Source organism: Lactuca serriola, chromosome 8 (assembly GCF_051521515.1).
Source record: "Lactuca serriola cultivar US96UC23 chromosome 8, Lser_US96UC23_V15, whole genome shotgun sequence".
In the NCBI taxonomy this organism is placed as follows: domain Eukaryota; kingdom Viridiplantae; phylum Streptophyta; class Magnoliopsida; order Asterales; family Asteraceae; genus Lactuca; species Lactuca serriola.
Genome location: NC_136415.1, coordinates 229,847,708 through 229,875,497, shown reverse-complemented (window position 1 = coordinate 229,875,497; position 27,790 = coordinate 229,847,708). Strand labels below are relative to the sequence as shown.

The 27,790-nt window shown below is 37.7% G+C and overlaps 1 protein-coding gene across 1 annotated transcript; it reads left to right on the top strand.

The window, feature by feature from the left end:
- Positions 1-5,250: 5,250 nt before the first annotated feature.
- On the top strand, positions 5,251-6,091 carry LOC145071388 (uncharacterized). The gene has a single exon (XM_079018285.1). The coding sequence runs from the start codon at positions 5,592-5,594 to the stop codon at positions 6,024-6,026; it is 435 nt and encodes a 144-aa protein (XP_078874411.1). The 5' UTR covers positions 5,251-5,591; the 3' UTR covers positions 6,027-6,091.
- Positions 6,092-27,790: the final 21,699 nt, after the last annotated feature.

The following is a 27,790-nucleotide window of genomic DNA, read 5'->3' as shown; positions in this document are numbered from 1 at the left end:
AATGGAGGAATATATGATCCCTTATCTAATGGACAGGTCATTGACAAAGGTCAGAGTTCATCGATAAGGTCAGAGTTCAACAGAAGTTTTTGAGAGCTACAATTACTGATCGGTTCCTGAAGTCCTACGCAATAATAGTTTTAGACTTATCCAAGTGGGAGACTGTTGGATTAATGTCTAAGTCCATAACTATAATTGGTAAGACTTGACCCGACCCAGCATGGTCCATTTGGGTTGCATGGCATCATGCATTTGGATTGACTAAAATGAGAGAATTAACACTTAAGGTTTGGTAATATATTATAAGTTCTAATATATTAATAAGATTATTTAATTAGTATTGATCAAGAATTAATCTAGAATTAATTAAGTGATCAAAAAAAGACTAATTAAATATATGGGTTGATTGTGTAAATCATCCATACTTTTATAGTGGGCTAAGACTCCATGGATTATCAAGTTGGGCTAAAACCCATAGGATGCTCCATGGTGTATTTGAATCCATGGATCCAAGGAAATGGAAAGCCATGACAATTAGGGTTTACCCTAATTGTCACACTATATAAAGATCTTATTCTTGGGAAAATCGGCCACTTTATGTGATAGAAAAGGCTAGCCAATTTTCATGAAGTGTATCATTTCTCTCTAAGTTATTCTATGTGCATTTGATGTTGTGTGAACCATTTGAGGTGTCACACTTGGGGCACTAGGCACTCAAGCTTCATGAAGACAAGCTACATCTACAAGGTATGTATTTTATCTATTTTTTTACCTAAGTATCAAAGATTGTATGCTAGATAGGGTAATAACTTGGAATATTCATATTTGCATGTATAATAGAGAAAACATAGATCCAATGTATTTAGGGTTGCATGTACACTTAGGAGTCTTAGAATGCTCAAAACCCAACATATAGAATTGTTCATCCAACATAGATAGCAAGTATCTAGATAATGTGCACACATAGCACATAATTTATATTGAATACTTCATATTTATGTGTAAGATCAAAGTAATTGTGCACTCACATTAGAAGCATGATTGGATAGAATATAACTAGCAACGGTCAGCAGTTCGCCGTTATCAGGCTCGGTAAGGGAAATGGTTTCAGCAAACAAGAGAGAGAGAGAGAGAGAGAGAGGGAGAGAAAGAGAAAGAGAGGAAAGAGGTTTTGGTGTAAAGAAGCTTAGGGTCGAAATGGCTATTTATAGGCTGAATTTTGGCCTCTCACATTGTGAGAACCAATGCTTACGTGGTGACCCATGGCTGTATCATCTGGTAGACTTGCCATATGTGTTTATAGCTCCAAATGATGTCCGGACAACTTCTTACGTCGTGAGAATGATATGCTCACGTCGTGAGATTCCAAGAGTCATCTTGCAGACTTCCCATGTGTTTTCTAGGATTGATTAGTATTCATTTGACTCCTCACGTCGTTAGAATTAATGCTCACGTCGTGAGTCAAGTCAGATTAGGGTTTCTGATACATGTCATGCTCTTAGACAGTTGTACCTTCGGAAGGCCATAACTTTTGCATACGAGCTCCATTTTTGACGTTCTTTATATCCACACGTAGGTGGAGACCTACTCTATAACTTTAGTTTAGACCCCAAGGCTAGAAAGTACTTTATCATAAACTCACTTTTTACGATTCCCGGTGTCGTTCCGGTTTTGTCGCGAAACTTCTACAGGTTATAACTTCTTCGTTATAACTTGGATTTTAATGTTCTTTATATATACAGAAACCTTGTGACATATACTACAAATTAGTTAATACTATTTATTCTAAATAATCATCTATAAAAAAACTCATTTTTGACGCTTATCGTCTCTAAATTGACTAGCCCGAATCTACAGGCGCTACAAAAATAATAGTATTTTAATCTGATTCAAATATTGTTTCCTTGTTTGATGGAGGCTTCCAAAACTCTTCCAAACCCTCCTCAAAACCGTTCATAGGGAGGAGGTTCTATAATTGCATTCATTGATCAATTATTAAACAATAACAGTTCAACACTTGCACCCTTAATTAATTCTTATTAACCTAAAATTAATTCAAATTAATTCTGATTAATTCTTAGCTAATTATTAACTATTTTTAATTAATATAATAATCATATTATATATTAATAAACATTTTATTTATCTCCCTAAATATCAATCCTAACTATTTTCTTGGTTATAAGGGCAACCGAAAAGGGCTTTAATTTTTTCTATTCACTAAGATTATATTAATTTAGCTATGACCTTAGATACTTAATACAACAGTAAAGACATAGCAGAATTGTCTAGCAATAAAACTGATTGTGGAGTATCCATATGTTGGTTCGTGAGAGGTTGATCGCTGGCAAACCTGTGAGGAGAGAAGGTTCAACCAAAACTTAGGCCAAGCCATATTGAAGGAGATTTGCAGAGATTGTATAGGGCACAAAGAAAAAATAAGGGCTCGTTAGACTTATATTGTTATTTAAATATTGTTTATGTAATTATTATTTTTTTGCAATAGATTAAATGGTTTTCAAATAATTTCATTTTATATGTTTTTCAAGCACAATCTTTTTTTTCTTCAAAAAACATATAAATTCTACTATCTTACTTGTGATCCTACAATAAATACGATCTGATTTTTTTTTCATGCATGAGATTTATCATATGATTGTATGATCCTACAATCAAGATCGTGATTTTAACAATGTTACAATTAATCATAATTAAACATAAAAATAGGCACACCACAAATAACCAACTATTAATTTATATTTAAAAAAACATACTCCAAAATGTTTTTTCATGATTTCAACTATACATTGTTACATACATTATGATTATTTTACAAAAACAAACAAATAAATAAATTTGTCAATCAAGACATTTATATTTATTAGGCCGGGGGAGTGGTGTCCCACTCCCTTATAAAACATCAGTGCCACGTAGGCGACACATTATCATTTACAACAAAAGTCTGGTTTCATGTCACACCCAATGAGTGGTGTCACACTCAACCTTTTTTAAAAAAAAATTAAAATTTTTATTTTTAATCAAAAATAAAATGTCATTAATTAAAAAAAAACATTACATTACGTCACATTAAAAAAACATCACATTAAAAAAATCTAGAAGAATCAGACGATATTTTTTAATTTTTTTGAGAGGAAATATAGTCGAAAGATAAAAAAAAAATGTAAAGATGTAAAAGGTTTAAATAGGAATGGTTAAATGTTAAAAATAAAAAGAAAAAAAAAACGTTTTTTTTTAAATCTGACCGTTAACGGTCAATTGGAATGGAAATCGAAAGAGATGAACGCTTCATTGGGGTATCGTAGTGCGGCCTCCATTGCACTCAACCACAATAGAGGAACGGTGTTTGTGATGATGTGACAGGAATCATGTGGCCTCTATCCTAGCCACTTTCATTGGTCTTATATTACTCAACTTCCTAACTTATAATATAAATCTTTTAAACTTGTTTAATTATATATTTCTTCTCAAATAAGCATAGTTTAATGAATATATACTCTAATAAATGGATATTTTTTTGTCACGTGTCACACTCTTATTTAATTTGTCAAATGTCATTTTATTTTATTTTGAATTAACTTTTTTCAAATGTCATTTTATCGGTTTTCCTATTTTATTTAATTACATATAATATTTTAATATAAAAATACAATAAATATAATAATAAATGGATATCAATTTCATTAATATATTTATCTTCTAATTTTAAATTTTTAAATTTAAAGTTCATTAGTTTCTTTTATTTATTTATTTGAATTATTTGTTTAAAATAAAAAAAAATATATTTTAAATTTAATAATACATTATTGTTTTTATTTTGTTTTAAATTTAAAGTTTTTAAATACATAAACCGTCATATTTAATATTATTTTTAAAATTAACATATATTATAGGGATAATGACTTAAAAGGGTAATATATTTTTCGGTTTGTACACATTTGGTCACTGAGTTTTTTTTTTCGTCCACATTTACCCTTTCAACTTGTTAAATTGTACATATTCAGTCCTTATGATCAGTTACTCCAGGTTAGCGGGGAAAAATCACTTAATAGGGTAATATATTTCTCATTTTGTACATATTTAGTCCTTAATATTTTTGTACACAATTTAGTCCTTAATATTTTTGTATACAATTTAGTCCTTAATATTTTTTGTTTCAAAATAAGTCATTTTTATTTTTGTACACATTCAATACTTATGAATATTTTTTTTAGGTTTTTCTCACGACATCTTACGTGGAACAATCATTGATGAAGTATATGGGGCCGTTGATGTTTATGTGTAATATCTCATTTTCACAACAAAAAATGTCATTTTTAAATTAGGTAAAACTCCATAATTGTAAATCCATTATTAAGAAAAAAACGTTGATTTCAAAATCCATTTATCGAAAATCAGAGTAATATAAGAAACGTGGAATCGTCAATATTGTTGATGAGTGTGTACAGTCATGCATTGCCTTTCCACAATCAACGATAGAACCTGAAAACATAAACAACTGGGTAAGCACAAAGTTTAGTGGGTTTTCCCTAAAATACCCAATATAACAGACGTATTATCATGCATAATGGGTCCACACTCATCAGATTGAAATATCTTGGCCCAAATAGTCATCGAACTGGAATGCCAACATGCAACATGTGCAATCAGTCATCGGACTGGAATACCCAGGGTTTGTTGGCATGTCGCCTTAACCCAACCGCTATTCTCGAACCTCCATGCCTACAGCTTATAGTCGGCCCGCATCAAGTATCTTAACCAACAACATATAGCAGGACCACCTCAACCTATCCCACCACCATATGGCTATCCCACATCAGATGTCGTGAGAAAAAACTAAAGAAATCATTAATAAGTACTGAATGAATATAAAAACAAAAGTGACTTATTTTGCGACAAAAAATATATTAATTACTAAATATGTACAAAAATATTAATGACTACATGTATACAAAATGAGAAATATATTACTTTGGAGTTGTCGGTCATAAGGACTAAATATGTACGGTTTAGCAAGTTGAAAAGGTAAATGTGAACGAAAAAGAAGTCAGTGACTATATATATATATTACCTTTTTAAATCATTATCCCTATATTATTTTTAGTAGTATATAAAAATTGAATATTATCGGAGCATTGGAAGACTATTTTAAAATTTGAATATTATCATAGCATTGGAAGACCATTTTGTGCAAGTTGGTAGAAAATATAATAGACGACAGAGCGCCGACCCAATTTAGTGATTTTCAATGCACGCCTTCCAACACGACTCCCATCCCCCATCATCTTCGCATCGATACATCCAATTCCTTTCTCCAATCCCTATTTCAGATCAGATCACATCACAAACAACCCAAAATCAAAATCTAGGGTTTATCATCTCCTTCTATATACTAATATACATTGTACATGTTTCCACAATTAACCCCAGATTTCCTTTTATCGCCATGTATCGTATTCTCCATCTTCATCTCCCATCAACACGATTCTAGTCAACATTGATAAACCCAGCAGTTTCTCCAACAATTTTCCCCCAATTTGAAGATCAGGAACCTGGGTATTTGTTTCCGATCGATGGAATCATCTGGTTTCTTCATAATCTGTCTTCTCCATTCCTCAATCGCCATATCATGCGGTGGCTTGATCATGTTTTACCTAAATGAGATCTCGGTTTTCGGCCATGGAATCGAGACTGCTCGGAAACTATCCGGATCGACGCCACATGATCAGCTGTTGATACAGACTTCTCATTCTTTCGTGGGATTGCTTCTTTGTGGCATTGGATTGATCTATTTCATGGTTGCATTCGTTAAAGATCGAGAGTTTCAAAGCTTTTTCGCGAAAGGGTGTGTGATTCTTCACTTGTCAATGGCTCTGTGGAGAATTTATTTTGAGAGGAAACTTGAAGATTTGGCTAGCGATTGGCCTAAGCAAGTCGTTGGCGATACTCTCCTTGCGACTTCTTGGTTGTCTTTTTTGGTGTATTCTTGGAGAGAAAAGTACGATTAGAATGTTTCTACATTTATTGTAGTAATGGTGAAATTTATAAAATCCTTAATGTCAAGAAACTATAATACATGTTGAATTAAGTATTGATAATTTGATATTGTTGGGAAACGAGAGTGCATGGCTGATTAGGACCAAAATTTTGTGTGGGTTTGAAACGACCATTTATCATATATGTTTTCTTTCATGAGAATTTTGTAAGGAGATGTCTTCAAATTTTAAAATGAAGTTTGTGTGAATGAAAGAATTCGTTTTTAGGGTTGATATCTAAAGACAGCAGGCTTGAATTACTTATAGGGAAGTTTTGGGCAAAAGTTTTGTAAAAGAGACGGATTCAAATCCATATCGTATGTGGGTTGTGATAAGTATTGGGCTAAAGGAAAGTGGATCTTAGCAAAGGAACTAAAGAACAAGTTTGGATTTTTTTAAAGGCCCGGCCCAATTAATAGACAACTTTGTACAACATTCTAGGGCTTGGTTATAGTTAGGGCCTCAAAATGTTTATCATAAAAGAACTAGTATTATATTTATAGGCTTATAGCGTGAAAATCTTTTTCATGTATATATTAATAGTTAAAAAAAAAAAAAAAAACTTATAATTGAAACATATCGTTGCTTTATTGAAATTGAATCCAAATTACAAAAATAGTGCTATATTCTTTTTTTATTATTCACAAAATCATCGGAATTATAAAAATGTTCATTGACTAATTTGTTTTTTACAAATCATCAAACACTTATTTCATTGTGTTTTTATAGCCAATTACCGAGCATAATTTTACTAATTAAATATCGATTTTTTTTTATCTTGCACCATCTTTTAATCGATAATAACTACTTTATAGGTTTGTCGACAAAAATCATGGTAACTTATCAGTTAGGTGGGTTATTCAAGTTCATTTTCTCTTTTATTGTTTTCACCAATGAACAAAACCTAAACTTTACCCTTATAAGCCATTAACTTTTTCTACAATAGTTTATTCACATCACTAGAGAAATGGTTTGATGTTTTAGGACCGATCTCGTTGTTTAATGAAATTCCGACGTCAAAGGAATGAGTTACGACAGTATATGAAAGATTGATTAGGTCCAAGCTCAAACTGAAACACCTATCATATGGGCTAGTTGAAAAACAGTTCAATGACCATATAGAAGATGCTCGGAGTTGTCAGCTCATCAGGATGTAATGTCAACTGTCCAAATTAGTTCATAAGGATGTAATATGAACATCTGATATTGTCATATGTATTCATATATTTATGCTTTATTTTAATACACTTATGCTACATTTTAGTTAATAATGAAGATATTTGGTACTTGTAATGTTTAAATTCTATTTTGGAGTTAAACGGAACACTCTTGAAGAAAAAGGGTCAAAACGAACAAAACTTGGAATCTGGAGGACTGAAGCTGTAAATGTGGAACATAGATGCGAATGAATGTGAATAGAAGGAGATAGGATGTGAATGGAAGGAGCGTCGATTCGATTCAATGCGAAAATGAATATCACAACGATTGGATGCGGAAATGAATATCACTGCGATTGGATGTGAAAATAAATATCAATGTGACAGGAAGATCGAAACCAATGTAAGAATCGGAGTGAAAGGCGATTGGATGCGAAAGTGTGCTCGCTCCAAAAGGGATTTGAAATGCGAACAACTGCAATTACAAGATTCTAAAATTGTGGCCTTGTAATATAGCTCACGACATGAGTACTATAAGCTCACAACATGAGAATGATTATTTTAGAAGATAACTACATAGGAAGCGGGTTTCCTTGTGTATTTAGAATATCTATTGATCTCACGATGTTAGACCCCATCTCTCACGACTTAAGATGTGATTTAAGGAAACTATAAATACTCCTTTACATATTCGATTTTAAGAGGTTGAATTGGATATTCTGGAGAGATAATCGAGTTCAGAGGTCAAAAAAATGTGAAAAACATCTATTGAAGAGGAGATGGATTGAAGATAAAGATTTTGAAGAATACACATTACATTCGGTTTGCAATTGATTAAACATGTCTAAATCTTATGTGATTGTGTGCTTATTTTCTGCTATGGGTAGCTAATCATTAGTCTTTCGTTTAATGTAGATGAACCCTAATACTATGTGTCAGTTCTAGCTTATATATGGATTTTATGAAGTTGGTTAATGCATGTGTTTGATTATCATTACCTAGCATGTTAAAGTTTACATCTCTGTTGCTTTAATTCAAGTTAAGTGTAGTTTAATGATGATTTGAATTGAATGAACTTCATTGCCTAGTAGTTTATGATCATTAAACTATTAAAGTCGGGATTAATAGCATCTTACAAAAAGTAATAAATGTAACAAATTTAGCTGTGTTAGAAGCATAATTTGATTATAATTTTGCTTGGTAATTTATATTGATCATAGATAATGATCCTAGATATATCTTATATAGCTAATTATCATGAATAATCAATTATGTGTTTGCTTGTGTATGACCATTACATAGAAGTTCATGAATTGGTGAAAATATAAGGAGGTCGGATTGTAACACTCTGATCATGGAGGTATTTAATTTTTTGAATTTTTTTAGGTTTGGTTGAAGGTCACAACGTGAAACATAAAGGTCATGTCGTGAATGCCATTGACTATTTGACCCGTAATTTTGATTATCACGACGTGAGACTTTGAATGATCATGATGTGAGTTAGGCTTGATGACAAAACCCTAATATTTCGGGTATTTAATGGAAAGAGAGGACTAGGGTTGCCCATCCTTAGCCTCCTGCACTCTTTTGCCTCTTGAAAACCCTAATCTCGACCCTCTAGAAGTCCTTAGTCATTTTTTTGATCCTTGAAGCATTCTTTGGTGACTAATTACTCTTTGAAGTGGAAGAAGACCTTGGTTGAGCAACTTTTTGGCGTTTTGGCTTCTACCTTGCAATCTTTGGGAGCTTTTGGACCATTGTAAGTCTTAAAGCTTGGACCTTTCTACCTATTGCATGCTAGATCTAAGTTATATGCTTCTTTTTGCATGTTTGTATTGGACTGCAAGGTTGGGATCCATAAAGTTGGCAACTTTATGGATCATTGAGCCATTCTTTATAATATATTCTGTGGATTTGAGTTTTGGTATAGTTTGAGACTCCAATCATGAGTCTAGATCTCATTTTTCCCACTTTTGGCCTAATAAGAGCTTGAGTCATGCATTGGACATGCATGACTTAAAAAGCTAAGATTTTTATCATCCTTTGGGTAATAGAAGACCCTATGAAAATTCCCAAGATATATTTGTAAGGAATAAGAGCTTAATGCTCAAAGCTGGTTAGTACAAGTCTCACAACGTGAGGATTAAGCCTGTCGCGTCGAGAGAATACTTACCTTCCCGACTATTTGTCCGGATTAGGTCAATATGTGACTCAGGGTGTGGTCGCGATGTGACAAGAATCGAAATCGTATTGAGAGGATGAGTTGACCCGCTGAGTCAGGACTGGGTCGAGTTGGTGCTTACGACGTGACCATGAACTAGTCACAATGTAAGGACCAATTGTTGGAGTTTGGACCATTCACTTTTGGGCCTTAGTTATGTTTTGGGGCTTGGACTGTTTGTTGCATAACTTGGGCCATTTTGGGCTTTGGAGTGTGATGGAAACTTGTCTCGGATGAGACCTTGCTTATGACTCTGGGATGAGATCTTCTTGGTTGCCTGATTATAACTACAAGATCACAAAGAACAAGGGCCGTCAGCCTCTTCCCGGGAGAACGCTCCGACGGTCAAGTTAGGATGACTTTAGGGTTTGTGTTTGTTCTCTCAGGATTGGTTAGAGAGCTTACCTCGCTGGTATTTTGTGCACATCCTTTTATACCTAGCGCTCCTGCCTGGTCCGTACCAGACATGATCACTTTTGGAGGAGACAAGGTCAGAGGCGCTGATTGGAGGGTCGTGCTCCCTCAACTGCTAGAGCGCTCTCATTGGCTCCGATGGTAATGCTTTGATCCTGCCCTTTGTCTCCTGACCGTATCTTTTGTCTTAGAGCAAGGAGCGTTACTTGGCGGGCGCGAGCCTTCCGCCTGTCCGTTTCGCTCCCGGGGGCGCCAGCAGGCGCTGAGCCTGCTGGGCTGAGTCTGGCTGGTGTGCCGGCTCTAGGGCTTGGACGCGGTTCTGTTGTGCTGCCCTAGGCACACCATCAGAGTGCATTATTGTGTTGTTGGTGTTGGATTAGGTGTCTAAGTTCATAACTATTCCTGGAATGTACTTGACCCGGTTAGCATGGTCCATTTGGGTTGCATGGCATTGCAAAACTTGGATAGACTAAATGAGAGAAAGGACACTTAAGGATTATTAATATATTATAAGTTCTAATATATTAATAATATTATTTAATTAGTATTGATCAAAGAATTAATTAAATGATCAAAAAGAGACTAATTAAATATATGAGGTTGATTGTATAAATCATCAATTCTTGTATAGTGGGCTAATGATCCATGGTTTGTATGGATTGGGCTAAAACCCATAAGGTGCTCCATGGATAGTCCATGGAGGTTACAAACCCATGGATCATGGAATATGGAAAGCCATGACAATTAGGGTTTACATGGTGTAACCCTACTTGTGCCACAACTATATAAAGACCCCTAGACTAGCAAAATCGGCACTTGTACAAGCAAGAAAAAGGGCTAGCCGATTTTGAGGTGTTAGTGAACTTCTCTCAAGGTTATTACAAGTGTTGTGGTGTTGTGTGAGACATTTGAGGCATCACACTCGAGGTGCTAGGCTCACAAGGTTCTCATGGAATCCAAACAACAAAAGGTATGTTCTTCTTCTAGCATTTATATTTAAAATTTCCCCATGCTATGGTAGATAGGTTAAGAACCTTGGAAAACAATTTTGCATGTATCTTAGAAAAACATAGATCCAAGGTTTCTAGGGTTGCATGTACACCTTAGGAGTGTTAGAATGCTCAAAACCCTTCAGTGGTATCAGAGCCTAGGCTTGTTTATTTGATACTTGATGCAAACTTGTTGAAAAAACTCAGTTTTCTGCATTCTGCAACATGAACTCGCCGAGTCCATGGGGGGACTCGACGAGTCCATGAGTTAATTCATCCTACTCATCGAGTAGGTTTGTGCACTCGACGAGTAGGAGCCCCAGAATGCAGATTTTCAAGTTTTGCTGCTGGAAATGGACTAGAAACATTACCTTAAACTGTTTTGGTCTTGTAAAACTTGTTTTAGATGGTGTAATGGTTATGCTAATCCATTTTTGAATGGCTATTATCAAAATTTCAAGTTTTATATAGTTTATTTATGATTCTTGAAATTGTTGATATGCATGTTCATGAACTTATGAGTTTAGAAGATAAAAGGAATTATTTGTAACTTGCTTGTTAGTTTAATTCTTGATCATTATGTGTTTTAATGGAATCCATAATTTGTCCTCAAGTTATGGATTACCAAAAGTCATTCTTTTAAAGTCCATTAAAGAAACACATAAGTTACATAAAATGAAAAGTATCTCATTTTAATAAACCATTAACTCATAAGTTATGAAAGATGAAAAGTTTTGAAAGCTACAAAACTTGCCCTCAAGTTTTGGAACACGTAAAGTTACTTTAAAAACTTTAGTTCCAACCCCTAGAATTTTAAAAGTTAAAATTCAACTCTTACACTTTATAATATTATAAGTTTAATAATATATATATATATATATATATATATATATATGTATAAGAACAAGTCGTTTTACCGTTAGTAGGCCTCATTCACGAAGCCGATCTATAAGGGGGTATAAGGTTACTGCCTATTAACTTGCAGCTTAATGGGTGTCCACTCTCACCCACTGCTTCCTTGACCGGTGGAGGTTTGTTAGCCGAATGGGTAGGACAAGGACTTTAAATCCTCATTAAAAGTATGATGAATGTAAAGTAACTAAATTTTTTTATACATTCCCAATCTTGGTTACTTTAGGAAAATATGAATAAGGTGCTAAGCCATGAAATTACACTTTTCACTTTGCTTAAGTCATTAGTGGAGCGTATGTGGTTAACCGGTACACTAACCTGGACTTAACAAGGTAGGCAAAGGGTGACTTAAGGTTTATCATAGGTTGGTGGAGCGCATGTGGTTAACCGACACATCGATTGAGTAATAAACATTAAGAGTACCAAGTAATTTTCATGGTTACTTCACACCTTGTTTTGTGATCCTCGGCATCCCAGTTACAAAACAATAAGGGAACACTCAAGATTGAAACATGCCATTGAAAAGTTCAATGAATCTCAAAGAATCTAGGAGTTTCAAAACCAATTAAAAAACCTATAATTTACTTCGTTTTTCAAGGTGGAAACTGATGAATTGTCATTCACCTACCTTCAAATATTTTATAGCTTGGATTACGGCATCCCTCTTCTAAGTTATAAACTATTGAGTTGGGTCCTAGCCTTAATATTACATCTGGGTGTCTTATTAAGGACTATCTTTATATCTAATCTAAACTTGTCTTTCTTCCTTTTTATATGTCTTCCAATAATGCTGCTTCTGGCTCAAACCCTACCGACTCCTTCTCTCTTATGAACCTTTATGGGAGAGTCATCTTTGATGGATCCAACTTTATGGATTGGATTAGGAACAACAGGATGGTCACTCGTTATGAGGACAAGGAATATGTCCTCGATAAGGAGCTTAAGGAACTTGAGTCGTCTGCTACTCCTGAGGAGATCGCTGAATACCAGGCACATGAGAGAGATGCTACCAAAGTGGCATGTATCATGTTGGCCACAATGACAATCAAGCTCCAAAAGTCCTATGATGACTACTATCCTTTTGAGATGCACCAGGATTTGATGGACCGCTACCATCAGAATGCTCGTCAAGATCGATATGAAATCATCTCCTCTATGATAACAACCCGGATGAAGGATGGTGAACCCATAACGGGCCACATGCAGAAAATGCAAAGGTATGTGGACCGTTTGTTGAAACTGAATGTGAACTTCCCCAAGGAGTTGGCAATTGACATCATTTTGCACTCCTTATCTTCGTGTTATGATCAATTCCGTATGACATATCACATGAACAAGGAGGAAGTTACACTTAGCAAACTTGAAGGACTCTTGAAGACTGTAGAAAGTGGTCTGAAGAGTAAATCGGTTGTTACCACTCCTACTCCTACCGCGGCCCCTGTCTTGGTAATCGGGCAAGGCAAAGGAAAAAAGAGGAAGAGCCCTTCAAAGGGTACCAAGGGAATGTCCCTTGATGGATCCTCTTCAAGTGGAACCAAGAAAGGTTTCGTCACTCCTTCCGCCAACCCTAAAGAGGCTGGATGCTTCCATTGCCATGAAAAGTTGCATTGGAAGCGAAACTGCCCAAAGTACCTGAAAGATGTGAAGGATGGGAAAGTGAAACCCAACCATGCAGGTATATACACTATATTTTCTAATAATTCACCTCATTCTAATTCTTAGGTCCTTAATACAAGTTATGGTATTCACATATGTACTGATTTGTAGGGACTAAGAAGAAGTGAAAATGTGGAGCATGGGAAGATAAACTTGATCATGGGGAATAGGAAAGCTTCACCTGTCACCAAGATTGGATTTTATTCTTTGTTGCTAAGTAGTGGATTAGTGTTAGATTTGAATAAGTGTTGTTACTCGTCTGAAATGGCGAGAAATATTATTTCCTTTAATGGTTTGTACAAACAAGGTTTTACCTTGTGATGGTGTATATGAAACTGTGTCGGTTGTAGATAACCTAGGAAATAATGTGTTGTGTATCGATTCTTCCGCTAGTTTGGATAAAGCATCATTCTGGCATTTTCGTCTTGGACATGTAAGCAAGAAACGCATAGGAGAACTCCAAAAGGATGGAGTCTTGGAGTCATTTGACCTAAAGTCAGATAATATTTGTGAATCTTGTTTGCTTGGGAAAATGACAAAGTCACCCTTCACTAGTACTTGTGCTAGGGGTGAGGGTTTGTTGGACCTCACTCATATTGATGTGTGTTGACCCTTCAGAACCGCCACAAGAGATGCTAATCGCTTCTATGTGACTTTTATTGATGATTTTAGTAGATATGGATATGTCTACTTAATCAAGCATAAGTCAGAGACCTTTAACAGATTCAAAGAGTTCAAACAGGAAGTGGAGAATCAGTTAGGCAGGAACATTAAGATGCTTCGATCCGATCGAGTTGGTGAGTATCTTAGTACAGAGTTCCTTGACTATCTTAAGGAATGTGGGATTATCTCACAATTGACACCTCCCAGGACACCACAGCTTAATGGTGTGGCTGAGAGGCTCAATCGAACCTTGTTAGATATGGTTTGTTCCATGATGAGTCGAGCTTCGCTACCAATCTCTTTTTGGGGGTATGCCTTAGAGACTGCCGCCCATATTCTTAATCTAGTCCCTACAAAGAAGGTTGCCAAAACACCTCATGAGATGTGGACCGAAAATGTTCCCAATCTGGACCACATCGAGATTTGGGGTTGCGAGGCTTTTGTGAGGTGCGAGTCTCATGATAAGCTCGAACCTCAAAGTGAGAGGTGTATTTTCATCGGCTACCCACAGAGATCCTTTGGTTACCCTTCTACAGACCTAGTGATAATGTGGTCTTTGTAGCAAGGAGAGGAGTCTTTCGCGAGAGAGAGTTCATGAGCCAAGGAAATAGTGGGAGGCAAAATGACCTTGAAGAAATTCAAGAGTCAAGTGGTGAAGGAGCCTCAAACCCTAGCAATCAACATGAGGAGGAAACTCCTGTTGATCCGACATAAGAGTCTGTACCTCTGAGGCATTCCACGAGGGTTAGGAATGCACCTAAGAATTACTATGGTTTCCAAATTACTGCGGAAGGTGATACACTTATTAGTGATAGCACACTGGTAAGTCTCGATGAACCTAACAGCTATACGAAAGCCATGACAGGCCCTGAGGCTGCTAAATGTAAAGAGGCTATGGACAACAAGATACAATCCATGTATGAAAATCAAGTTTGGAACTTGGTTGACAATGTACCAGGTCATAAGACAGTCGGGTGCAAATGGATCTTCAAGAAGAACACCCACATAGATGGTAATGTACACACTTATAAGGCGCGGCTGGTTGCAAAGGGCTTTTCTCAAACTCCGGGAGTTGATTATGATGAGACATTTTCACCAGTAGCGAAGATTAAGTCTATTAGGGTTATGTTAGCCATTGCTTCATTTCATGATTATGAAATATGGCAATGGATGTCAAAACCACTTTCCTTAATGGAATGTTGGCTGAGGATGTTTACATGAGGCAGCCAGAGGGTTTTGTCAGTACATAGTACCTTAATAGAGTGTGTAAGCTTGAGAAATCCATCTATGGATTAAAGCAAGCACCTCGCAGATGGAATCTTTGTTTCGATGAGAAAGTCAAAGAGTTTGGCTTTTCGAGGAGTGAAGATGAATCTTGTGTATATGTCAAGGCTAGTGGGAGCATAGTGAACTTTTTGGTATTGTATGTGGATGACATACTACTCATAGGAAATGACATCCCAACTCAGCAGGAAGTGAAGTCCTGGCTTTGGAAGTGTTTCGCTATGAAGGAACTTGGAGAAGTTGCCTATATCCTAGGGATAAGAATTTTGAGAGAAAGGAGTAAAGGACTAATAGGACTTAGTCAAAGTACCTACTTGGAGAAGGTGCTGAATAGGTTCAGCATGCAGAATTCCAAGAAAGGAGAGTTACCGATCTAGAGTAACGCTAGACTGAGTAAGACTCAGAGCCCGAGTACAGAGGCTGAGATAGCAGAGATGAGTCGAGTACCATATGCTTCCGTTGTAGGCTCGATCGCATATGCTATGACTTGTACTCATCCTGATGTGGCCTTTGCATTAAGCATGGTCAGCAGATATCAGGAGAACCCTGGCAAGGCTCATTGGACTGCAGTAAAGAACATTCTCAAGTACCTACGGAGGACTAAGGACTGGGTCCTTACCCTCGGTCGGAGTGATGACTTGAGAGTATTAAGGTATAGTGATGCTAGCTTTTAGACTGATAGGGATAATTTCCGCTCTCAGTCAGGCTGGGTCTTTATGTAACACCCAATTTCAGGTATGCCTTTAATTCAAGTATTTACTATGTTTTTCTCTAGGACTCGACGAGTTGGAGGACCAAATCGTCGAGTAGAGTCGTGATCCGTGGGAAGTTTAAGTAGTCTACTCGACGAGTCGGGAGACCGACTCAGCGAGTAGACGCTGTTTAAGTGAAACCCAAAATTGAGGGTTTGCACCCTATTTAAACACATTATAACCCCTCAACTCATCCCCCATCGTCCAGAGCAAACCCTAACTCGAAATCCTAGCCTTGTTTGAGTGTTCTAAGGTCATTTTGTGCATTTTGGTGGTTTGTGAAGCTTGAGAAGAGGAAAGGAACTTGGGAGTTCAAGGGGGAGCTTGGAGATCCGGAGATTTTGTTCCATTTCCAACTCATTTATGGTAAAAAGCTCCTATCTTGATCTTCCATGTAAATAATCATCTTTAGGGCTTGGATCTTGGTATATTTAGGGCTTTCTAAGCCATTGTTGGGTTGTGAAGTGTAATACGAAGTTATGACTTCAGATCTGGGGCCATTGAGGGTATTTATGGCATAAAGATGCCAACTTTGTTGCCATAAACACCCCATGCATCTTTTAGACCATTTGTTATGGCTTTTTGAGCCAAAGATCCCATGCATGTGCATCAAGCTTTCGAATTTACGTGTAAAATGGAAATTAGGAGGCCAGATCTATAGTTCTGATGTGTTAAAACCCATTTAAATCGACTGTATAGTAATGGTCAAGGATGAACTCAGCGATTCATTCTTTGGACTCGACGAGTCGAGATGTAATGACCACCAAATCCCTTCTGTCGAAGGACCAGATGATAGTGTGGATGGTTCCTCAGTTGTTTAGGCTCTTAAGGGACGTGAGAATCATGGGACTCGACGAGTGCTAGCACACACTCGATGAGTCCAAGGCAATCTCCCAGTCTTTGAAGATGGACTCGACGAGTTTTTCTTACAACTCGAGGAGTCATAGACTGGACGCATTCATATGCTAAAGATGAACTCGACGAGTTCAAGGAAGAACCCGCCGAGTTGGTTAAAGATTGACTGAAGTGTTGTTGAAGGTGAACTCGTCAAGCTCTTTCTAGACTCGACGAGTGGGGATGGGTTTGTAGTATTATGTGGACGAAGGGACTCGACAAGTTGGCGGACCAACTCGGCGAGTCTGGTAAACCAAAGAGTTGACTTGACCAAGGTTTGACTTTGACTTTGACTTTGACTTTGACTTTGACTTTGATTTGGATTCAACTTGACCCTTGAAGGGGTTGTGGGTACAAATTGATAACTTAAAAGGGTTGTCGTGTAGGGATTGAGGAGTCGAGGAGAACCAACTTTCACACCGAGGACAGTGCAGACGCTACACGACATCAAGGTGAGATACCTTCCAGTAGGGGTGGGTCTAAGGCCACAATGCCGGCCCACCAACAAGGGCAATTGGTAGATAATTGTCTTTGTGATAATTATCTTGGTATGCTTATGTGATATACTTATGAGATATGCTTATGTGATATGCTTATGAGATATGCTTATGAGATATGCTATGTAAGTTAGTGGTAGTAGCAGGGAATAGCTTTTCCCTGACTTGGTCGTTAGGACCGAAGGGTAGGTCAGTACCCCAAATATGACTAACCGTATGATTATATTTTGTTATAGTATGATAGAGGTAGGGGTGAAATAGTCCCCGATGTCGGTTGAGATAGACCAGAGGGTAGTCGGTACCCCAGAACGGCCTGACATGGGTAGGTCAGCACCCCATAATGGCTTGACATGGGTAGGTCAGCACCCCAGAATGGCTTGAGATTGGTAGGTCGGGCACCCCAGAATTGCCCAACAGTATGTATGTTATGTGATTGTATGGTATGTGGTATGATGGGGGAACTCACTAAGCTTTGTGCTTACAGTTTCAGTTTTGGTTTCAGGCACCCCTTCATCCAAGGGGGAGGAGTCGGCGGCGTAGCAACGCATCACACACACATTTGATTTCCGCATTGAGTTTTCTGGGATTGTACTCTGATTTATACTACTGTTCGATGTTGTGATATCTAGACTTATTCATGATGGTTTATGGGTTGACATAATATTGACAATGTTTTTAGTAAACGAATATATAATTTACTTAATTACAAACGAAATTTTTGGACTCAAAAATTGGGGTGTTACACTTTACCTTAAACGAAGGAGATATTTCTTGGAAAAGTTCCAAGCAGGAGACAGCGGCTGATTCAAACTGCGAATCAGAGTATATAGCAGCAAGCGAGGAAGCGAATGAGGCTATATGGCTAAAGAATTCATTGGAGACCTTGGAGTTGTACCAATTATAAAGGAGCCTATCGAGATTTTCTGTGATAGTGAAAGTGCAGTTGCCTTAGCCAAGGAACCAAGGGATCACGGGAGATCCAGACACATCGACAGAAAATACCATTTCATCAGACATCGAATAGAATACATACTCCTCGTGGCAAAGAGGGTATCATCGGATGAGAGCCCAACAGATCCCCTCACGAAGGGACTGGCTAGGGTTAAGCATCTCCAGCATGTGAGGCGCATAGGGCTGAAGGATGATATTAGTTTTAGTAGTTAGATAGCTTTGAAATGTGTAAAGTGTAATTGACATTTGATGATGAATAAAATTTGTGTTTATTTATGAGTAAAGTGTTTCTATCTTTTGTCAATCGTTTACTATCGTTTCATTTTGCATGTTTTGATTTCCAGAATAATTATGTTATGGTATATCATATTATTTAAACTCTCCACAGTGGGTCATATGTTAGAAGTAGATATGAATCAAGACTGTCATGTAGTTGGTTGTAGATGTCTAAGTTGTTGGGCATAGAACAGTGTTGCTACAACACTCATGAGTGATCATAAGTTCTGAGTATTGGATTCAACCCACGCTCACCGGTATCACTTCATGGAATTTATCTCGAGTGATCGTGAGACGGTAATATCATATAAGTCTTCAAACATAGAGATATGACTTGTTGCCTATGAGTTGGCTATACATTGATTGTACGAAAACGCTTTTGTAACTCGATGTTATAAAACGTGCCATTGTGTATAATTCAACAAGGAGTAGAACAATCGTATGAGTCGAAGTTTATCTATTCCTTCTTGGATTCGAAGTTAGTTTTATGGGCCAAACGAAAGTCAAACATACAGAATCTGACTCTAGATCAGAATCAAGTTTTGGCTCTGGCTCATAACCGATTGATGAGAGGCTGCGTGAGTTTATTGCAGTCGAGGTTACTCACGGTATTCTTAATGCTACCCTGTGTTTTTTGGTACCGTTAAGTAGGGGATTTTGGAGCTCCTGGAGGAGCAACTCACGACCTTTCGAGCCAATATTGCTTCATGGCAAATTGGGGCGTGAACTCCCTCATATAGGGAGTTTAAGGCGTGTAGAGCACCAAAGTTCTTTGAAGTTAAGGATGAAGGGTTTTGAGCATTCTAACACCCCTAAGGTGTACATGCAACCCTAGAAACCTTGGATCTATGTTTTATTAAGATACATGCAAATTTGATTTCCAACGTTCTTAACCTATCTAGCATAGCATGGGCTACTTGAATCATAAAGCTAGTAAGAAAAACATACCTTTCTTGTTGCTTGGATTCCTTGAGAAGCTTGTGAGCCTAGCACCTCAAGTGTGATGCCTCAAATGTCTCACACAACACCACAACACTTGGAATAACCTTACAAGAAGTTCACTAACACTCAAAATTCGGCTAGCCCTCTAGTATTTGCTTGTAATAGTCCGATTTCACTAGTCAAGGGGACTTTATATAGTTGTGACACAAGTAGGGTTACACCATGTAAACCCTAATCGTCATGGCTTTCCATATTCCATGATCCATGGGTTTGTAACCTCCATGGACTATCCATGGAGTACCTTATGGGTTTTAACCCAATCCATACAAACCATGGATCATTAGCCCACTATACACGAATAGATGATTTACACAATCAACCCCATTATTTAATTAGTCTCTTTTTGATCACTTAATTAATTCCAAATTAATTATTTGATCAATACTAATTAAATAATATTATTAATATATTAGAACTTATGATATATTAATAAACCTTAAGTGTCATTTCTCTCATTTAGTCTATCCAAGTGTTGCAATGCCATGCAACCCAAATGGACCATGCTAATTGGGTCAAGTACATTCCAGAAATAGTAATGAACTTAGACACCTAATCCAACAGTCTCCCACTTGGATAAGTCTAATAACTATAACTGCAAGAATGACTTCAAGAACCGATCAGCAATCGTAGCTCTTTCAAGGTCTCGCGGAACTGAGATGATGATGATCCGTCATTTAAGATAAGTGATCATATAATCCTCTATTCTATATATCAGCCGGACAAATACATGTCACATAGTCTTACTTATTGTCCAGTAGTTTTTTTCCCAATTTCCGATTTGTTTGACATAGAACTTAATCAAACACATCAATTTAGTTCTGACCGGGCCCGGTACATAGGTCAAAAAAAATCATCGAGGGGTCCATATATCGCTTCTAATCCAAGAAGGAATAGATAAACTTCGACTCATATGCTTGTTCTACTGCTTGTTGAATCATACACAAAGGCACATTTTATAACATCGAGTTACTAATGCGTTTTCGTACAATCAATGTATAACCAACTCATAGGCAACAAATCATATCTCTAGGTTTGAATTCTTATATGATATTACCGTCTCACGATCACTCGAGATAAATTCCATGAAGTGATACAAGTGAGCGTGGGTTGAATCCAATACTCATAACTTATGAGCACTTATGAGTGTTGTAGCAACACTTTGCTATGTCCAACATCTTAAACATCTACAACCAACTACATGACAGTCTTGATTCATATCTACTTCCAACATATGACCGACTGTGGAGAATTTGAATAATATGAAATAGCGTAACATAATTACTCTGGAAGTCAAAACATGAAAAATGAAACGATAGTAAACGATTGACAAAAGATAGAAATGCTTTACTCATAAATAAACAACAACTTTATTCATCATCAAATGTCAATTACACTTTACACATTTCCGAGATATCTAACTACTAAAACTAATATCATCCTTCAGCCTTATGCACCTCGCATGCTGGAGATGCTTAACCCTACCCAGTCCCTTCGTGAGGGGATATTTTGGGTTCTCATCCGATGATACCCTCTTTTCCACAAGGAGTCCTTCTTCTATTTGATGTCTGATGAAATGGTATTTTATGTTGATGTTTTTGGATCTCCCGTGATCCCTTGGTTCCTTGGCTAAGGCAATTTCACTTTCACTATCATAAAAAATCTCTATAGGCTCCTTTATAGTTGGTACAACTCCAAGGTCTCCAATGAAGTTATTTAGCCATATAGCCTCCTTTACTGCCTCGCTTGTCGCTATATACTCTGATTCACAAGTTGAATCAGCCACTATCTCCTGCTTGGAACTTTTCCAAGAAATTGCTCCTTCGTTTAAGGTAAAGACCTAGCCTGACTAAGAGTGGAAATTATCCCTATCAGTCTGGAAGCTGGCATCACTATACCCTAATACTCTCAAGTCATCACTCCCACCGAGGGTAAGGACCCAGTCCTTAGTCCTTTGTAGGTACTTGAGAATGTTCTTTACCGTAGTCCAGTGACCCTTGCCAGGGTTCCCCAGATATCTGCTGACCATGCTCAACGCAAAGGCCACATCAGGACGAATACAAGTCATAGCATACATGATCGAGCCTGCAGCGAAAGCATACGGTACTCGACTCATCTTTTCTATCTCATCCTCTATACTCGGGCTCTGAGTCTTACTCAATTTGGCGTTACTATAGATCGATAACTCTCCTTTCTTGGAATTTTGCATGTTGAACCTACTCAACACCTTCTCCGGGTAGGTACTCTGACTAATTCCAATTAGTCTTTTACTCTTGTCTCTCAAAATCCTTATCCATTGGATATAGACAGCTTCTCCAAGGTCCTTCATAGCGAAACACTTCCCAAGCCAGGACTTCACTTCCTACAGAGTTGGGATGTCATTTCCTATGAGTAGTATGTCATCTACATACAATACCAAAAAGCTAACTATACTCCCACTAGCCTTGACATATACACAGGACTCATCTTCGCTCCTCGAAAAACCAAACTCTTTGACTTTCTCATCGAAACAAAGATTCCATCTGCGAGGTGCTTGTTTCAATCCATAGATGGATTTCTCAAGCATACACACTCTATTAAGGTACTCTGCACTGACAAAACCATCTGGCTGACTCATGTAAACATCCTTAGCAAACTTTCCATTAAGGAAAGCGGTTTTGACATCCATTTGCCATATTTCATAATCGTGAAATGCAGCAATGGCTAGCATAACCCTAATAGACTTAATCTTCATTACTGGTGAAAAGGTCTCATCATAATCAACTCCGGGATTTTGAGAAAAGCCCTTTGCAACCAGTCGCACCTTATAAGTGTACATTACCATCCATGTCGATATTCTTCATGGAAATCGATTTGCACCTGACTGTCTTACGACCTGGGACATTTTCAACCAAGTTCCAAACTTGATTGTCATACATGTACTGTATCTCGCTGTCCATAGCCTCTTTCCATTTAGTAGACTCGTGGCTTGCCATGGCTTACATGTAGCTGTTAGGTTCATCCAAACTTACCAGTGTACTATCACTGATAAGTGTATCACCTTCCGCAGTAATATGGAAACCATAGTAATGCTCAGGTGCATTTAGAACTCTCGGGGAACGCCTCAGAGGTACAGACTCTCCCGTCGGATCAATGGGAGTTTCCTCCTCAGGTTGATTGCTAGGGTTTGAGGTTCCTTCATCACTTGACTCTTGATTTTCTTCAAGTTCAATTTGCCTCCCACTGTTTCCTTGGCTTTTGAACTCTCTCTCGTGAAAGACTCCTCTCCTTGCTACAAAGACCACATTATCATTGGGTCTGTAGAAGATGTAACCAAAGGATTTCTGTGGGTAGCCGATGAAAATACACCTCTCACTTCGAGGTTCGAGCTTATTGTGAGTCTCGCACCTCACGAAAGCTTCGCAACCTCGAATCTTAACGTAGTCCACATTGGGAACTTTTCCCATCCACATCTCGTGAGGTGTTTTGGCAACCTTTTTGGTAGGGACTAGATTAAGGATATGGGCGGCAATCTTTAAGGCATACCCCCAAAATGAGATTGGTAGTGAAGCTTGACTCATCATGGAATGAACCATATCCAACAAGGTTCGATTGCGCCTTTAAGCCACACCATTAAGATGTGGTGTCCTAGGAGGTGTCAATGTGAGACAATCCCACATTCCTTAAGATAGTCAAGGAACTCTGTACTAATATACTCACCACCTCGATCGGATCAAAGCATCTTAACCTGCCCAACTGATTCTCCATTTCCTGTTTAAATTCCTTGAACTTTTCAAAGGTTTCTGACTTATGCTTGATTTAGTAGACATATCCATATCTGCTAAAATCATCAATAAAAGTCACATAGAAGCGGTTAGCATCCCTTGTGGCGGTTTCGGAAGGGTCCACACACATCAGTGTGTATGAGATCCAACAATCCCTCACCCCTAGCACAAGAACCAGTGAAAGGTGACTTTGTGATTTTCCCAAGCAAACAAGATTCAGAACTATCATCCGACTTTAGGTCAAATGACTCCAAGACTCTATCCTTTTGGAGTTGGCCTATGTGTTTCTTGCTTACATGTCCAAGACGACAATGTCATAGTGATGCTTTATCCAAGTTAGTGGAAGAATCGATACACAACCCATTATTTCCTAGGTTATATATAACCGAAACAGTTTCATACATACCATCACAAGGTAATGCTTTAAAATAAAGAACATTATTAAAGAAAGCATTAATACCACCACATTCATTATCAAACGAAAAGGTAAAACCTTGTTTGTACAAACCATGAAAGGAAATAATATTTCTCGCCATTTCGGACGAGTAACAAAGCTTATTCAAATCTAACACTAACCCACTACTTAGAAACAAAGAATAAACTCCAATCTTGGTGACAGGTGAAGCTTTCATATTCTCTACGATCAAGTTTATCTTCCCATGCTCCACATTATCACTTCTTCTAAGTCCCTGCAAATCAGTACATATGTGAATGCCACAACCTGTATCAAGGACCTAAGAATTAGAATGGGGTAAGTTATTAGACAATATAGTGTAAATACCTGCATGGTTGGGTTTTACTTTCCCATCGTTAACGTCTTGCAGGTACTTCGGGCAGTTTCGCTTCCAGTGCGACTTTTCATGGCAATAGAAGCATCCAACCTCTTTAGGGTTGGCAGAAGGAGTGATGAATCCTTTCTTCGTTCCACTTGAAGAGGAGCTATCAAGGGACTTTCCATTGGTACCATTCGAAGGGCTCTTCCTTTTCTTTCCTTTGCCTTCCCCGATTGCCAAGATAGGGGCCGTGGTAGGAGTAGGAGTAGTAACAACCGACTTACTCTTAAGACCACTTTCGGCGGTCTTCAAGAGTCCTTGAAGTTTGCTGAGTGTAACTTCCTCCTTGTTCGTGAGGTATGTCATTTGGAATTTATCATAACACGAAGGTAAGGAGTGCAAAATGATGTCCATTGCCAACTCCTCGGGAAAGTTCACATTCAGTTTCAGCAAATGGTCCACATACCTTTTCATTTTCTGCATGTGGCCTGTGATGGTTTCACCATCCTTCATCCGGGTTGCTATCACGGATGAGATGATTTCATACCACTCTTGACGAGCACTCTGATGGTAGCGGTCCATCAAGTCCTGGTGCATCTCAAAAGGGTAGTAGTCCTCATAGGACTTTTGAGGTTGGTTGTCATTATGGCCAACATGATACATGCCACTTTGGTAGCATCTCTCTCATGTGCCTGGTATTCAGCGATCTCCTCAGGAGTAGCAGACGAATCAAATTCCTTAAGCTCCTTGTCGAGGACATATTCCTTGTCCTCATGACCATCCTGATGTTCCTGATCCAATCCATAAAGTTGGATCCATTAAAGATGACTCTCCCACAAAGGTTCATGATAGAGAAGGAGCCGGTAGGGTTTGAGCCAGAAGCAGCATTGTTGGAAGACATATAAAAAGGAAGAAAGACAAGTTTAGATTAGACATAAAGATAGTCTTTAATAAGACACCCAGATGTAATATTAAGGCTACGACCCAACACAATAGTTTATAACTTAGAAGAGGGATGCCGTAATCCAAGCTATAAAATATTTGAAGGTAGGTGAATGACGATTCATCAGTTTCCACCATGAAAAACGAAGTAAATTATAGGTTTTTTAATTGGTTTTGAAACTCCTAGATTCTTTGAGATTCATTGAACTTTTCAATGGCATGTTTCAATCTCGAGTGTTCCCTTCGTGTTTTGTAACTGGGATGCCGAGGATAACAAAACAAGGTGTGAAGTAACCATGCAAATTACTTGGTACTCTTAATGTTTATTACTCAATCGATGTGCCGGTTAACCACACGCGCTCCACCGACCTATGATAAACCTTAAGCCACCCTTTTCCTACCTTGTTAAGTCCAGGTTAGTGTACCGGTTAACCACATACGCTCCACTAACGACTTAAGCAAATTGAAAAGTGTAATTTCATGGCTTAGCACCTTATTCACATTTTCCTAAAGTAACCAAGATTGGGAATTTATAAAAACATTTAGTTACTTTACATTCATCATACTTTTAATGAGGATTTAAAGTCCTTGTCCTACCCGTTCGGCTAACAACCCTCCACTGGTCAAGGAAGTGGTGGGTGAGAGTGGACACCCATTAAGCTACCATTTAATAGGTGGTAACCTTATACCCCCTTATAGATTGGCTTCTTGAATGAGGCCTACTAACGGTAAAACGACTTGTTCTTATACATATATAATTATTATTAAACTTATAATATTATAAAGTATAAGGGTTGAATTTTAACTTTTAAATTTCTAGGGGTTGGAACTAAAGTTTTTTAAAATGACTTTACATGTTCCAAAACTTGAGGGTAAGTTTTGTAACTTTCAAAACTTTTCATCTTTCATAACTTATGAGTTAATGGTTTATTAAAATGAGATACTTTTCATTTTATGTAACCGATGCGTTTCATAATTGACTTTAAAAGAGTGACTTTTGGTAATCCATAACTTGAGGACAAATTATGGATTCCATTAAAACAAATAATGATCAAGAATCAAACTAAAAATCAAGTTACAAATAATTCCTATGATCTTCTAAACTCATAAGTTTATGAACATTTATCAACAATTTCAAGAATCATAAATAAACCATATAAAACTTGAAAATTTTATAATAGCTTTTGAAAATGGATTAGCATAACCATTACACCATTTAAAACAAGTTTTATAACACCAAAACAGTTTAGGGTAATGTTTCTAGTCCATTTCCAGCAGCAAAACACGAAAATCTGCATTCTGGGGCCCCTACTCTTCGAGTGCACGGACCTACTCGACGAGTAGGATGATTTTTCACATGAACTCGTCGAGTCCCCCCATGGACTCGGCGAGTTCACTCAGCAGATTGCACATTTTTGAATTTTTCCAACAAGTTTGCATCAAGTATCAAGAAAACAAACCTGGGCTCTGATACCACTGAAGGGTTTTGAGCATTCTAACACTCCTAAGGTGTACATGCAACCTTAGAAACCCTAGAAACCTTGGATCTATGTTTTACTAAGATACATGCAAATTTGATTTCCAAGGTTCTTAACCTATCTAGCATAGCATGGGGAACTTGAACCTTGTGAGCCTTGTGAGCCTAGCACCTCAAGTGTGATGCCTCAAATGTCTCACACAACACCAAGACACTTGGAATAACCTTGAGAGAAGTTCACTAACATTCAAAATTCGGCTAGCCCTCTTGTACTTTCTTGTAGTAGTCCGATTTTGCTAGTCAAGGGGTCTTTATATAGTTGTGACACAAGTAGGGTTACACCATGGAAACCCTAATTTTCATGGCTTTCCATATTCCATGATCCATGGGTTTGTAACCTCCATGGACTATCCATGGAGCACCTTATGGGTTTTAACCTAATCCATACAAACCATGGATCATTAGCTCACTATACAAGAATAGATGATTTACACAGTCAACCCCATATATTTAATTAGTTTCTTTTTGATCAGTTAATTAATTCCAAATTACTTCTTTGATCAATACTAATTAAATAATATTATTAATATATTAGAACTTATAATATATTAATAAACCTTAAGTGTCCTTTCTCTCATTTAGTCTATCTAAGTGTTGCAAGGCCATGCAACCCAAATAGACCATGCTAACCGGGTCAAGTACATTCCAGAAATAGTTATGAACTTAGACACCTAATCCAACAAAGGACCCCATCAATAACTGTCGTTGGATCGCTGACATAAAGAATGCTCAATGTATGAGCTTTTGCCCTGAGGGGGGCAATGTTGGGATTCACATCCTGCCTGCTGAGGGACAAAGTGCATTACTAGTGGGAAGAGGTTACCCGAGCAGTAGGGACAACATCAATGGCTATGATGACATGGGAAGACTTTGTTCAGAGGTTTCTGAGGGAGTTTGCACCAGCTATCAAGGTGCAACATCTGGCGAGGGAGTTTCAGGACCTTCGCCAGACTATAGAGACTGTGGCGGAGATTACCGCAAAATTTAGGGAGAGAGCATTGTTGGTCTCGCAGTACCCTGTGGGTGAGGAGATGAGGAAAAAGTGATATCAGGAAA